At 29.8% G+C, this 15,594-nt stretch overlaps 1 protein-coding gene across 12 annotated transcripts in view; it reads left to right on the forward strand.

The window, feature by feature from the left end:
- Window positions 1-15,594, forward strand: part of LOC121130161 (voltage-dependent calcium channel type A subunit alpha-1) — a 90,764-nt gene that overhangs the window by 25,647 nt on the left and 49,523 nt on the right. For 5 of the 12 annotated variants that reach the window (XM_040725910.2, XM_040725906.2, XM_040725905.2 and 2 more), the window contains exons 3-8: window positions 449-588; window positions 6,017-6,147; window positions 7,006-7,161; window positions 9,553-9,773; window positions 10,703-10,803; window positions 11,363-11,478. In XM_040725910.2, coding sequence (XP_040581844.1) covers window positions 449-588; window positions 6,017-6,147; window positions 7,006-7,161; window positions 9,553-9,773; window positions 10,703-10,803; window positions 11,363-11,478 — 865 coding nt within the window. Of the gene's footprint in view, window positions 1-448; window positions 589-917; window positions 1,019-6,016; window positions 6,148-7,005; window positions 7,162-9,552; window positions 9,774-10,702; window positions 10,804-11,362; window positions 11,479-15,594 lie in introns of all 12 variants that reach the window. The other 7 variants (XM_071893812.1, XM_071893813.1, XM_040725907.2 and 4 more) reach the window with 5 other exon arrangements.

The raw sequence follows: 15,594 nt of genomic DNA on the forward strand, positions 1-15,594 counted from the left end.
ATCACTACGCCAGACATCCTTAGTATTAATTTATAACCATTACTTTTGCCGCCAACATTTTCGCCACAGTTAATTTTGTCCCATACATTTTTGCCGTTGGTAATTTTGCCTCGATGAGATTTTGCCGTGTGACAAAATTCACCCTTTTTGTATCTTTTTATATTATTGGTATTTTAAGCAATTCTTCCATTTGGGATAATATTTGAAATCCCAAAAAAATGAGGGATTAACTGAATGTATACAATTAAAAAAAAAAAAAAAAAGGACTGACTACAAAATTCATTAATCAATGGCTGACAAATGATAAAATAGGTTGATTATGTCAATCATATTGATATCATCTTTTTTTTTTCTTATTAATGGAGGAGGAAAAATCACCCGCGGCAAAATTACCTAGAACTGCATTTATTATATATGGATGTTAATTATTTTTACATTTATCTTTTAGGAAGCCACAGAGTCCTATTTCCTGGGGATTTTCACTGTAGAAACGAGTTTGAAAATCCTGGCACAAGGGTTTGTACTTCATCCTGGAAGTTATTTAAGAAACATGTGGAACATTATGGATTTTGTTGTCGTAGTCACAGGGTAAGAACTGACTTTTATTTCATATATTATAACTTAATGTATTAATCTTATCAATATTTTGTGGAATACACCCATTTCAAGCCCCCCAGGCCCTCAAACTCTGTGTTAATTTCGTCGACAATACACTTTTTTTTTTATGCATGACGGTTACGAAACAAAGACGAAAAGAAACGACCGTTTTATTTGACAACAATAAATATTTTTTGCTGTACCTGACTTTCTTGACTAAACTTGATGAAAGTTGGACGAAATTAACACTGCAAATCAAACTTCACACATACAATTATCAATTGCTTAGAACAGACAATTAAACATTAGTAATATCTCAGGTGTATGACTATCTTGGTGGAAAAATCTGTTCCATTCGATTTAAGAATGTTACGTTCATTTCGGTGCTTACGTCCGTTAAAAATGGTGTCCAAAGTCCCAAGTAAGTCCACACCGAAAAACAATCTCAGTTTGAGAGTAATTTCACCTGCTAATTACTTAGCAAAGCAAGCTTATTATACATAATTATAATTAGATATACTTAATTACAAGCTACAAACGTATATCATTTAATTTTCTTTAAAAAATTACACACAATAGTATTCTGAGTGACAAAATACTTTTTTTTTATTTACATAGACCTAAGGCGTGATTACTTTTTAAGTTGTTTTTTTTTAGTTTTTGAATTAATCATTTTTATATTTTTTTTTCTTTTTAATTACATTTTAGTTGTTTTAACGTACTACCATTAATCATTATCAGTTGTAATTAGTGATGGGACGACTCAATATAAAAAATACCGATGACAATTCTTTAATGTTTTAAATAATAGTAAAGAAATACTGTTTTGCTATCAGGGAGTCCAAAGAATTTTATATATATATTTTTTTTTTTTTTTTTTAGGGGGGTGTTTTTGGAATTTCTTCGAAAAAAATTATAAAAATTGAATTTTCTTTTTAAATTTATAAAATTAAAACTTTTGGAAAAAAAAATCTTATTTACAATGTAATATTTCAAATTTTTTCAAAAATAAACAAACATTTACAAAAAAAATGAAAATAAATTCAAAATCCACACTTGTTGGCAAAAATATATTTTTTTGGAGGAAAATTTCAAATATTAGATATTTGGAAATATTTTTAGCCCATCCGTTTTGTAAAAAAAGTTCAAATATTACATTTATAATATAAACTTCAAAAATACATAGTTTTTTATATAAAATTTAATTTTTTTCATAAATTTTTTGAAAAATTAGATTAAATTGTAAATATTAAATTTTCTATTACTAAGCAAATAAAAATTAATTCAGAGGGTTTTTTTTTCATAAAGGTAATAAATTATTAAATATCACTAATAAATAAAAATCTGAATCGCAAATTAAACGATATTTTCCTAATGCTGATACCGGTTTTCGGAAAAACACCTGATTCTCCGATTCCCGATTCCGATTAATTGTCCCATCACCAGTTAAAATGCTGTTGATAAATTTTAGAAAGACACTATTTTTAATTATAGAATAAATTTGTTAAAACGAGACTCCATTATTTTTTATATTATATATATTTTTTACAAACCTCTTTTCCTACCATATACTTTTTTTTTCTCAACATTATTCAACATCCTTTTGAACAGACCAATATAACAGCACACAAATGGATTTTTCCCTTAAATTGTACACGGGCAAAAATTTAACGGAAGTCTCAAAAATAAATACTACAATCATAGACTTTCAACCATTACAATTATAACAATATAAAAAAAAAACAGCCTTCAAAGGTTACAAAAGGAGGAAAAAAAAGAGGGGCAGTCTAATTTATTTCCACTTTTCTCTCACTTTCCCGATTTTATTTGATTATTTATTTAATTTGTATTTATTTCCCACATATATTTGAGATATAAACTTATATCAATACTTATGACGTAAGCATTGCGGCTATTTATATAAGTTATAGACAGAATAACAAACGCTGCTGCTATTACTAATACTTATATAAACTACTCTAATTGCATATTGTTAACCATAAACTAATGTATTACTGGACAACGCATTAATATTATGAAGGGAATTTGTAAGGATAGTGACAATCATCGTCTAAGAAAATCCAATAAGACGGGCTCCAATTTCTAATATATTAAAATATTTTTATGTGTCATTATTTCATATCACAAAATCAAAAAATAAAATAAAATAATATATGGGTATGAAATAATCCAAAGTCAAAGAAATAAGCAAAAAGCAAGAATTGAGGTGATGAGATCCTCAATTATTTGTTTTACTCATTTGCTTTTAATATGCCCCCCCCCCCTAACTTTTAATCTATTTGACATTCCATTCAACTCTTTTTAAGGAATACTATAATATTGCACATTAGTTGAAAAGTTTTATAACAAAAAATTGTTATAAAATTGGCTATTTTTAAATAATCATTTTTCTTTTAATTATTCGGTTTATGGAGTAAAGTTCCGACATTCATTTTCAAGCCATGCATAGCTCAGGGGTGTACGCAGGGTTGTATATGTGAGGGACTCCGTTTTTTTGTTTCAAGAACTAAATTTTAGGAAAAAAAATAACAAATCCAAAGCTACTCAGAGAAAATTAAATTTATTGTAGTACAATTTCAAAAATCAAATTTTTTGATAAACATTTTTACAAAAATCTTTAGCTGCTTTCAAAATATCAAATTTTTTGGAAAAAAAATTTCTAAAATAAAATTTATAATAAAACATGTGTTCAAAATAATGTTCAAAAATTCAATTTTTGGGTGAAAAAATGAATAAATGTAGAGTTATTCGACAAAAATTAAATTTTTTTTAAAAATTGAAAAATTAAATCAAATTATAAATATTAAATTAAAAAGCACCAAAGGCAATTGTTAAATTTTCTTGTCAAAAGCAAAAATTCCTTAATTTGAGGGAAGTTATCTGTCTCTCCAACACATTCCTTGCGGACTCCCCTTGAACAAATTCTTTTATTTAGGGGGAATGGGGGCGTTATCTGTTCTTACAGCCAACAGCCACACAATTATTGACCATTCTAATGAACCACAGTGTCTTTAATGAAATAATTAATTGACTGAATCCAGGAATTGATTCATCCATTACTCCATCCAAACTGCACCTGTCAGTTGATTGTTTCTCTATAGATACAACTTTTTTTTGGAGAAGCTTAACCCCTTATCCCCAAAAAGTGCTAATGACGCTAACTGTCTACAATGTGCAATCAACGATTTGAGAAGTTTGACAAACTTTTGATTCAAAAACTTCATAATCATGAAATCGAAAAAAAAAAAGTTGAGTTTCTTATTAAACGATCCTTCTTCGATATACAAACGCATTGCCACATTTAAAAAGTTAAAGAACCATGTGGTTTTTGTAAAATCACAAATATAATTCAAAAGGTGTTATATGAAGAACATTGGAGCGTTCGCAGGGGTGGGATGGAGGGCTGTAGCACCATCCTAAAAAAATTCAGGAATTTTGCTTTTAACTGGAGAATTTAATATTTTAATTTTTTTTTTCAAAAATTTTATATTTGAAATTAAATTAACTGTTTCAATTTTTTTTTTCAAAAAATTAAATTTTCCTAATTTTTCCAAAAAAATTTAACTTTCTTTGAAAAACTTAAGGTTTTTTGAAATTTTTCATCGAAAAATTTGATATTTGAAATTTTTTGGAATAAAAAGTTGAAACAGTAAATTATATTTCAAATATTAAATTTTTAAAAATAAAAAATTAAATTTTCTAGTGAATTTTTATAAAAAAATGTATTTTTTGTGAATAATTGTAGATTTTTAAATTTGAAATTTTTATTGAATGGCTGTGGGTTTTTGAAATTTTTTTCCAAAATATTTTCTATATGAAATTTAATTGTTTAGAATCCTTTTTTCTAATTTCATTTTATTTTTCGACTTAACTTGAAAAAAAAAATCGATAAATATTGATAAATCCTGCGTACACCCTTGGAACACCATTTTTTTCTATTACATATTAAAAATAACAATCAGTTAATTTATTTGAGTAAGCAATTTTCTCAATTTCTTGCCAAAACCTATAAAATCTTTGATTTTGACAAATGTATACTAAAATATCGTTTTTGATCTTAAAATTGGACAAAGATGTCAATTTCAAAAAATCAGAATATTTTCACATTGTATTGACCCGAGAGTGGGAAACAATATTTTTTAATTACATGCATTTGATATTTTTTATCCGACTATCCTTCATAGGATTTTGTTTCAATTGGTTACAAAACCTTTCTAGTTTATTATAAAAAATTGTTTAATAGTATTGTTTGGGGCTTAGAATGAGGAATGATTCAATGATTTGATATATTGTAGAAATAAATCCAATTCAAGGTTAACATTATACATTTTTAAAAGATGATTTTTGTAAAAATTTAAGGCTTGTTTTATAATAGATTAGGATATTATTTTATTTCCTTAGTTGTAGGTACATATTTTAATTGATTGCTCAAGTCTTAAATTTGTTTAACTTGATTTTTTCTTTAGAAGTATTTTATTTGTTTATTTTAGAAAGCCGTGAGTTGATGAAGCCATTGATAGCTTTAATATCATTCAGATATGTAAACTCATCAAAAGATTATTCACAAATGTATTGAATGACATTTTTTGTAAGCATCACAGAGAGACACAATCAATGAGACACCCTTTAAAAATTTGTACGTCCTCATCTCTTTTCTAAGAATCCTTTCTAATAGGCGGTTTGAATCCATATTCATATATATCGCTTTCAATATTTTCTGACAGCCTTAATAATATTTTGTAGTAACAGGGCATATTTTGAAAATTGAGAAACAGTTCAAGGTACACGGCTTTCATCAAACGCAACATAGGTACTTTCAATTCAAATCAAGAAAAATAGTCAAAGACAAAAGTTGTATATTATTAAATGATAGACTTATTATTAAAAGTAATTTAATCTAAGTGACAAATTTATAGAGTGATTTTTCATAATTCACATTCACCTTTGAGAGAAAATATATTTTTTTTTTTAGATTTTATATAACTATTTTTTTTTTTTTTTTTTTTTTTTTTTGAGAGTGATGTATTTAGATACAGTTGGAGTGAGTTTTTCTTATTTTTTGGTTGGATTTTTCGTTTGGTATTTAATACTTTTATTTATAAATATTCATAGGTATCTATTGGTAGATTAATTTGAGTGCAAATATATATTTTTATTTTATTTGTATAACTGATTTGATTAATCCCAAGTAAAAAAAAAAAAAAAACACCATAAACTTTCGGAAGAAGATGCAAAAAAAAAAAAAATAAGCCCAACAAAATACTAATGAATCAAAGAAAAAAAGTTTTTCTCAAAAACTTCTGGACATACGTATTTTTGATTTCTGTTTTTTTTTTTTTTGTACATTTTGATTTAGATTTTAGATTTTTTTTTCGTTTGTTCACCCAACTCAATATAGGTATATAACGATTTTAACCCCGGAGGATCCGTCATTGGGTGAAGAGGACGATGAATCCAGCGGAGTGGATCTCAGAACTCTTCGCGCAATCAGAGTGCTGAGACCCTTGAAACTGGTATCGGGCGTTCCCAGTAAGTTTTTATTATATCTTTGAAGGGGTGTCCGCAGGGGTAGGCTGGAGGGGTTCTATCCAACCCCCCTCCCCCACAAAAAAATAAGGAATTTTTGTTTTTTACTATAAAATTTAATATTCGAATTTTTTTATCAAAAATTTCGAATATTTTATAATTAATTAACTTTTTTTTAGTTCTGTACTAATAAAGTTAATTTTCTGTGAATAACTCTGAATTTTTGATATTTTTTTTTTAAATCTAATTTTTGGGAAAAAATGGTTTTTTTGTGAACAGCTATGGATTTTTGAAATTATATTCTAAAATTGTAATATCCTAATTATTTTTTTGGACTAGGTATAAATTTTTGAAGTTTTTATTCTAAAAAATTTTTTTGGATGAGTCCCTGTTAATTTTTGAAACTTTTCCCAAAATAACAATTAATTGAAAAAACTTCAATGTTTGAAAATTTTCAAAAAAATTAAAATTTTTTCCAAAAAATTTAATTTTCTGGTAATAGTAGAAACTGTTTTTGAAAAAATTATTTCTTCAAATTAAAGAAAAAAAAGGATAATTTTTTATTTATTAAATAGGTTAAAACAAAGTTCCCACCAAAAAATATATAGTCCTGCGGACGTTCCTACTTTCTACCATTCAACTATTTCTATTCATTTATTACTTTTTGATTTTTTGGTTTGTAGAAGTAAATACTAATTAAATTATAGGCCATGCGGAGAACCTTTTATTAGTATACATAATAATTAATTAATTATATACATTTATATTCAATTAATGAGACTCTCAAAAGTCACTTTCGTATTTTTTATAATTTGTTTAATCTGCTTTCGGTTTTCCATATTTTTCCTATTCTATTTTCAGGTCTTCAAGTAGTTTTAAAGTCAATTTTTAAGGCCTTAGCTCCGTTGATGCAAATTGGTCTCCTTGTTATGTTTGCTATTTTGATATTTGCAATTATAGGGCTGGAGTTTTACTCTGGGGAATTGCATAAAACGTGTTATAGTATCCAGGATTTAAGTAAGTGTGGATTCCCAAAGGCTCATTTTAACCCATGTATTTTCGTGGTTGGATTGTAATTTTTTGCTATACCCTTATGTTACAGAACACAAGGGCCATTTCTTTTTTATTCTATAAGATCATTTGCAAACGTTCGCTACGGAGGACGAATGCATATGTCAAACTGGCTATTAAAAAAAAAGAAAAAAGAATGTACATATATGTTGTTTGTAGAGACAAAATAACACATGGACTGAAAAGTCTCGGGATCCACAAAGAGATGGCCTTTTTTTAAATTCACCTCATTTTCAGTGTGTATTAACCTTCATAAGGCAGCTGTCAAAATTTTATGACAATGTGTTTTTTAGGTGCTGAGTAATTGTGCTAAGTTTTTAGGCCACTTTTATTATTTCCAAAACAATGGATCAAAAACAATTTTTTTTTTTTTTATACTACTTCTTGATGAGGAAAACATACTTTTCAAGCTAAGCCCTCGCTTGAAAAGTGCTATGGCACTCCGCTCCATGAAAAGAATACAAAAATAAAAAAAGTACAATAAGCCAAATCTGAAGGAAAAAAAAGTTTTTTCTTAGTGCAATCCTGGACTTTTCAGTGAATGGATTAAATCTATGGAACAAAAGAGCAGTATGTTAATTGAGTATTAAACGAAAAACTAGATAGTCAAAATCCAGTTAATGAACGCCAAGCAGGCTCAGAGCATTTTTTTTTTTAATATGAAGGTGTCCATATCTTTTTTAAAGTAGAATAAGTTGAATGACCAACATAGTTTGATGAGTATGGCAATTTTTATAGTAAAAATAAGTAAAAAAATAAATTACCAAATTTAAAAGTCTGTTATTCACCGGGTTATTTCCCGGAAAAAATTATAAATAAATTGGATTACTTTCAATCAGACTTCACTTTAAAATAATAGGACTCCTTCCACACGGTAAGATTTTTAAAAACAAGTTTAGATGCGAAAAAAACTAATTACAGATTTAAGTACTACTAGAATTAGATATGAAATTAAGAAGATCTTTTTTTTATTGGCGTGTGTTATATTAGGTTAAGTAAAAAGTTCTGAGCGTTTTTTACTAAATGGCATTAGTGAGCTATATTGCACAATTAATACAATGCATCAAAAGAGCTTAAGGTTGCTGAAAGGTTAAGCGTACACTTAAAAAAAGTTCATTTACAGTTTAGTGTTTGGCGAAGCCAGCTGTTTGTTACAGCGTTCCAAATTGGAAATAAAAATAGAGAAAATTCTACACATTCTTCAATATCACTAAGGGCAAGGCGAAAAGACAAAGTAGGCGACCTAAAAATGTATACTGTTTAGGGACACAATGGTGTATCGAATGCAACAGCAAAGCTGTCGATCCAAGGATTCCGTTCTGATCATATGGACGTGGAAGATGAGGCACGCTCTGGTATATGTCGAAAATGTCGATAAAATAATGGAAATCTTATTCTATTGCCCAGGAACTGACAATTAGCCAGAAACCCCTTTGGAACCATTTGCATAAGGCTTGTCTTAAGAAAAAGTTCGATGTATAGGTGCCAAATGAATACACATAAAATAACCTTTTGGCTCGAATTGACGTTTGTAACTCTTTGCGGAAATGTAACGAAGTCGATCCATTTTTGAAGTGTATAGTAATTGGCGATGAAAATGGGTCACATGCAAGAACAGCAGCCGAAAAAAGATCGTGCTTACTTCACGGCGAAGCGGCTCAAACGATAGCCAGGCCCATATTAATGGTCAAAAAGGTTACGCCTTGTGTTTGGTGGGATATGAAATACTTTCATTTTGCAAACGAATTAATTATGACTTATATTGTCAACAACTGGGCAGATTGAAGTAGGCAATCGAACAGAAAATTGTCCAATAGAAAGGGTGTTGTATTCCATCAAGACAAGGCTAGGCCAACACACATCTTTAACAACACGCCAGAAGCCCGAGAGCTTGGATGGGAGGTTCTATCTCACTCGCCGTATAGTTAAAACCTCGAACCAAGTGATTATAAACTTTTATAGTATTTGCAAAATTTTCTTGTTGATAAGAAACTGGCTTTAAGAGAGGTTGTTGAAAATGAGCTGGTCAAGTTCTTTACCCATAGGGACAAAGACTTTTTCAATCGCGCCTTCAAAATTGACAAAAGTTATTCAACAATATTCAAAAATCTAAATCAGATCATCTTAATTGTTAATTTTATTGTCAAAATGAATAAAAAAAAACCGCTCAGAGCTTCTACTTCACAAATTACTTCAATTGTAAATTACAGTATCTCTATAAAATTATTTCCTTTGGCTAGCTAAAAAAAACAACAAGAAACACACATAACAACAATGGGTTAAAATGAGTCTTATAATACTATACTCGGTAAGAAAAACTTATTTTTCCATTTATAGATGAAATGGTGACTGAGGGCAGATTACAGGTACCGTGTAACGCAGATGACAAATCCGTCGCTCCTCCTGGTAGCTTTAGCTGTGATCCCGAAATATCCATTTGTTTGGAGAAGTGGGGCGGGCCCAACTATGGGATCACATCTTTTGATAATATTATATACGCCATGTTGACTGTTTTTCAATGTATCACAATGGAGGGGTGGACTCCGATTCTTTATTGGGTAAGACAATGCTTTTCAAACTTATTGACTCAGATGGCGTTTGGGTATACTTCACTTTCACTTAAAGAATTATGATTATAACTATTTATGTTGTGTAAAAAGAATAAATATAAGCAAATTACGCAAGCGGTAATTTCTTCTCCTAGAAATTTAGTATTTAATTACGTAATTGGTCATTCTAATTATAAACTATACATTGATACTATCATTTTGGTAAACATTTTTGCCGAATGACAATTTGTCGAACGGATATTTCAAATATTGATATATTAATTCTATTCAAAATGATAGTATCACATTAAATATGCATTCTTTATATACTAGCGGGTGGTCCATTGAAATTTGAGCATTTTACTCATTCAATCATAAATAAAAGTCGAGTGATTGAAATTAGTTTATACAACGATACATTAAAGCACAAATAGTCAGTTACAAAAAAACAAAAAAACAAAAAAAAACAGAGCTCTCTAGCATACATGCAAGTAAAAAAATACACTTGAACGTGATGGACGAATTTCTAGCCGCGCACGGTAAGCAGTTGGGTATCTCCAGGACCACCGTCTCCGCCTTCAGTAAGTCTCCAATGATGGAAAGTTGTTCTGACGAAAAGGACAAACTGGACCCAGAGGAACTTTAAGAAAACAGCCCAGGTCAATTCCCTCAAGTCGAGGGGGCCCATGCAAGAGATCTCGATGTTTTTGTTTTTTTAGATTGCTTAAAAGATCCTCTTGCATCCGAAAAGTTGTGCTAAAATTTAATTTGCTTATTTTTATGAATTAAATAGTTTGAGTCCACACACATTTTTTAAAAACGTAATTGACTATATTTGCTCAAAATATAATTGTGCCTTACTCCTGAATGGGTGCTCAATTGATCCCCTTTACAAATAAATAAATGATAATTTTTTTTCATATACTTTTTATTTACAGACGGACGATGCTCTTGGCAATATAAATAGTATTTACTTTGTTCCCTTAATCGTGATTGGATCATTCTTTATGTTGAATCTTGTTCTTGGTGTTCTCAGTGGGTAAGACAGCATTTTTATAATCATTGTTATAATTTTTGAATTATATAAAGATAATTTTTTCAAAGAAAAGAATATTTTGATAGAGACTAAACAGACGTCTAAAGAAATACATATTCTAAAATTGAGAATGAAAAATCCTCAAAAATCCTTTATTGTTTACTTAAAAAAACTTACATATATGACCTATTATTTAATTAATTATAATTAATGTTACAAACTATTAGTCATGACAAAGAGAACAATTCAATTTATTTATCTAATTTAAATCATCTTTTTGCATGTTTTTTTAATTATATTAAAAATTAAAGAATTGTTATGAATTTGAGAAAAACGCTCATTGAGCGTCGCTCAACCAAATAATTTTTTGACATTTTGAAGCATATGGCACTTATAGGTAGGTGGACCACCTATGTAATTCAGTTCGTTCTTAATTCATGTGTATTAAATTAATATGTGCGTTAAAAAGTACTTTACAAAAAAAAAAAAAAAAAAACTCCACAAAACGAATTTTTATTTTTTTACCACTTGCTTTATCTTCTTCACTAATAATAATTTTCAGAGAGTTCAGTAATGAAAGGACAAGGGTGGAACGTCGTGAGACGTTTCGTAAATTACGAATGAAAGAAAATTTTTCCAAGGCCTTCGAAGGATATTTCCAATGGATCATTCGTGCAGGTAGTGACCCCACTCAATCTCTCACACCATACCTTCTACATATTTTAAAAATACACTATCACACACTAATTAAATCCTTACACAGAATAAATTATAATTATTTGTATGTACAGAAAATGGTTTTAAATATTTAATTATTATGATTATTATTAGTTATTACGAGAGACGTCGATTTTAGTGACAAAAAGATAGACTGGGCAGTTGCTATCTCTTTTTTTTTTTTTGTGTGTAATTCATATTAATGAAGAAAAGTTTGCATGTCTGTCAAAGCCTAATTTTTTAGTGTGCACTAAAATACTTACCTGAATAATTGATCTAAAAAATAAGGTAGTTACGATCTAAAGCTCCGAGCGTCATATTCAGAAAAATTAAAAAGGCGAGTACAACTAAAGTATGTCTGTTATTCAACGCCTAATAACTCAGAGCATTCCCGAGTACTAACTATAGTTAGTATAATCATTATGCTAGTATACATAATCTAAAGTTAATTTCCATACTGAAATTTAACAAGGCGGAGTGTCATATTAAAAAAAATGGAGTACATATTTATTTTATTAAATCAAAGTTTGTCGATATCTAATAACTCCGAGATAGTATATTTAATGAAAAGTGAATTTCCAGACTGTAGTTAAGGCTCAAGGCATTGTATTATAAATAGCAAAGAGAGTAGTGCATAGACCGTTCGGTATAAGTATCCGGACAATATTTTCAAGTAAGTTTAAATAATTGTAGATGGCATTTTTCGACAAAAATTTATAACTTGTGTAATTTAAATTAAGCAGTGAGTGGATGTATCATTCTATATGATCACCCTTGACATTGATGACCAACTGTAAAAACTACATAAGGGCAGGGTCGGTCTTTATTACAGGACATGCTCTCTTCACAGAGAGATTCAGGGATCTCAAGGAGATATGGGTACGTTTTTTTTTACCTTAATACTTAGCTCTGACATCAACTAGGTGAAAAAAAGTGGCACCTTTCTTATATATATGACTTAAAGCCACAGTCGCCCTTCCTTACCCTGTCCACCGTCCCCCTACCGATAAATCTCCTTCAAGCATGAGAGCCCATTGAGATGTCAGGATTTGCTTTGATTGACCTCTTGAGCCCACTCAGGAAATATCATGTCCTCTTTTTGGCTTTGTGTAAGCCACATGAGGAAAGGTAAAGCCCTTTATCCGCCTTCAGTAGCTTGCAGCCGTCATAGACGGTGTTTTTGGGGTATTTTGTATTATATAATTGCCTTAGTATCGTTGCAGATATAAAACAATTATGCAATGACTTTATTCATGGTGAAACTGATTAAATATAAAGACAAAAGTTGTTGTTGATGGACATTTTTTTCTGCTGACGTTAGAGCTTAGCAAGGACGCATTACATTTTATTAAAAAACAAAAGATACTTCTGAAGCCCCCTGTTTGTATATAAACGGGGTTGGTTTAAAAATCAATTGGTAGTTTGCCAACTCGTTCCTCCTATATGATTATTTTTGAGGGTCGGTTTTGGAAGGACCATTTGCCCTGGCTCTGTTAAGATTATTAAAACTAGAACGAATAGGGTCCTCGTAGAGAATATATATTTTATTAATAGTAACCATTTGAAAACAGTTCATATATATATTATTAAAAAAAAAAATAATAACATCATCAAAATATTGCGCTTCTTAAAAAAAAAAAGTCATTAAAGAAGTAGTTTCGACTAAGTTTAAAAGATAAAAATCTGATTACTTGTCAACTTGACAATTATAAAAGAGATCTAAATAAAAAAAACAAAGATTCGAAATTAAATATAAATTAACACAAAAACAAAGATTCGAAATTAAATATAAATTAACAAAAAAACAAAGATTCGAAATTAAATATAAATTAACAAAAAAAAAAAAGAATAGTTTTTGTCAAATATAAAATTGTCATCAAATAATTAAAACATTCCACCAAAAATCCTGCATACGTCCCAGATAACGTTGCCATTTTATAATTTGCGCCCTGCGATCCGGAAGCTGATTCCCCCTAATAACATGATCTTTGATTACAACACTGTAGGAAGTAATGAGCCACTACTTTTTAGACTAAAATAGACGTCTTTAGTTTGTACATATTTATATCAATGCTTACTACACACAAATTCTAAGGAGGAAGAAAAAAAACATAGCGTAGTTTTTATTTTGAAGTGTTGTCTTTTTTACTTTATATGTGGCACGTCAGCATAAAAACAATCTTAAACAAAAATTAGTAATAGGATAAAATCTTAATGTCCAACAATAGCCACATATTTCATAGACAAATATGTTTCAATGATCGACTTTGCATTCAAATTACAGAGATAAGTGTACAGAGGAGGGACTCAAAACTTCCTGAGGCATGACTAAGTTACTCTTACCCCATTTGTGATAGGTTTAAATCCTATATATAGCTTTATTTTTTATTCAATATGTCCTTCTTCATAAGCAATAACAGGCTGCGAACTGATTGGCAGCTTTTGAAATGAAGGTCGTATCTATGGCGTACTACGCTGTCATGATCGCAGCTTGGAGTGTATTTAAAATACATGAGAGGTGCGACAAACATTCTTCTCAAATACACAGGCAACTGCAAAATCTAGGGGATGAGGTCAGGGGGAAGAGACACATATGGAAGCATGCCAGAAACAGCCATATTGTTGCTGCAAAAGTTTTTGTTCCTCTTTGATGTATGGGGATGTAATGGATTTCTTGATGCGTTTGGCAGTCCGGATAGAGATGCCAATTAGTGTTGGGTTTAAGTCTGGAAATCCTAGACCGGCCTTCACACTCGGGAGTTATTCTCTTGAACTTGATGTGTGGCCCGGCGATTCCTAGAGAAAGAAATATACTTTATGTATATGGATTTCACCAAAAGATGGAGTAGTTGTAGTAGTTGTTGTCTGGACCCGTCTTTTATAAAAATTCGCTCTAGTTTGGTCCCAAAAAAATCGGTCTAGACCGATTTTACAGATAAATTGTTTATAACATGACATCATATGGTTTTTTAATGACGTTATAAGAAGTTTAAACAGAGATAGTGCGGATTAATTTTGATCCCACCGTCTCTTATATGTACCCAGTATTTGTTCTAGAACTTATCGTGTACTTTTAAGATTTTTTTGAAAAAAAAAAATGAAAAACAGTTCATCTAGATACAAAAATTGATCTCTCATAATATATGTGACCGAAAAAAATCGTTCCATAAAGTGAGACCGAAAAAATCATTGGAACGAAAAATCGGTACAAATTGGTGTAGAAATAATTACTTAAGACCAAACCGAAAAAAAAATCGGTCCTGGTCCGAGTCTCAACACTACTGCCTATGGTCTCTGCAGCTTTCTTTGTACTGATAGCGAGGCGGTTTTGCCTTTTTGGGTTATTACTCCTACCTTTTTACAATTAGAGACATGGTACACAAACAAAACATGTATATTTTTATTTCAGCTGACGTTTTGTTACAGAATGAATCCCTTAAATGTAAAAGAAAGGGGAATAAATTATAACGTTATAATTAAACGCTATTACACGTTTTAGCTACCCAAGTAGTTTAGATATGGTTTAGAAATATTTGATTTATGAAACTTATTTTGGGCCGTATATGGCCCCTTTCAACCACAAAATCTCTACATTTATCATTAACTTATTCTAATGCTCAATTTTGGCTACTTTAAGAGTTCAATTTGCGACACACCCAAAGAGTTAATAAAAATATTTTTTCGGTAAAAATTGACAATGATTCGTATAGGTAGTATACAAATATACTCCGTACTCCATTTTGTAAATAATATTTCAAGCTTACTTTTGTGTTGACGAGCCGTACATACCAACTGTACATTTGAATGTTGTTTCACTATTATTTCTGTTCTTGATCATTACCCTACTCAATTTACACTCAACAAGAGCAACGTTCCTAGATAGGTTGACGATCCATTCCTAATACGCATTAACCTTTTGGTTCATTTGGGCATTGGCACTTTGGTTTTTGATGTAGTTGTATGACGTATATAGCAACACATCCTGTAACTGATCAGTGGGGGTAAATTGGATTATTAGCGTAATGTTACTCACTTTATTCCCTTTAGAGTAGTTCGCAACCTTTCCACCAAAACAAA

Source organism: Lepeophtheirus salmonis, chromosome Z, assembly GCF_016086655.4.
Source record: "Lepeophtheirus salmonis chromosome Z, UVic_Lsal_1.4, whole genome shotgun sequence".
NCBI lineage: Eukaryota > Metazoa > Arthropoda > Copepoda > Siphonostomatoida > Caligidae > Lepeophtheirus > Lepeophtheirus salmonis.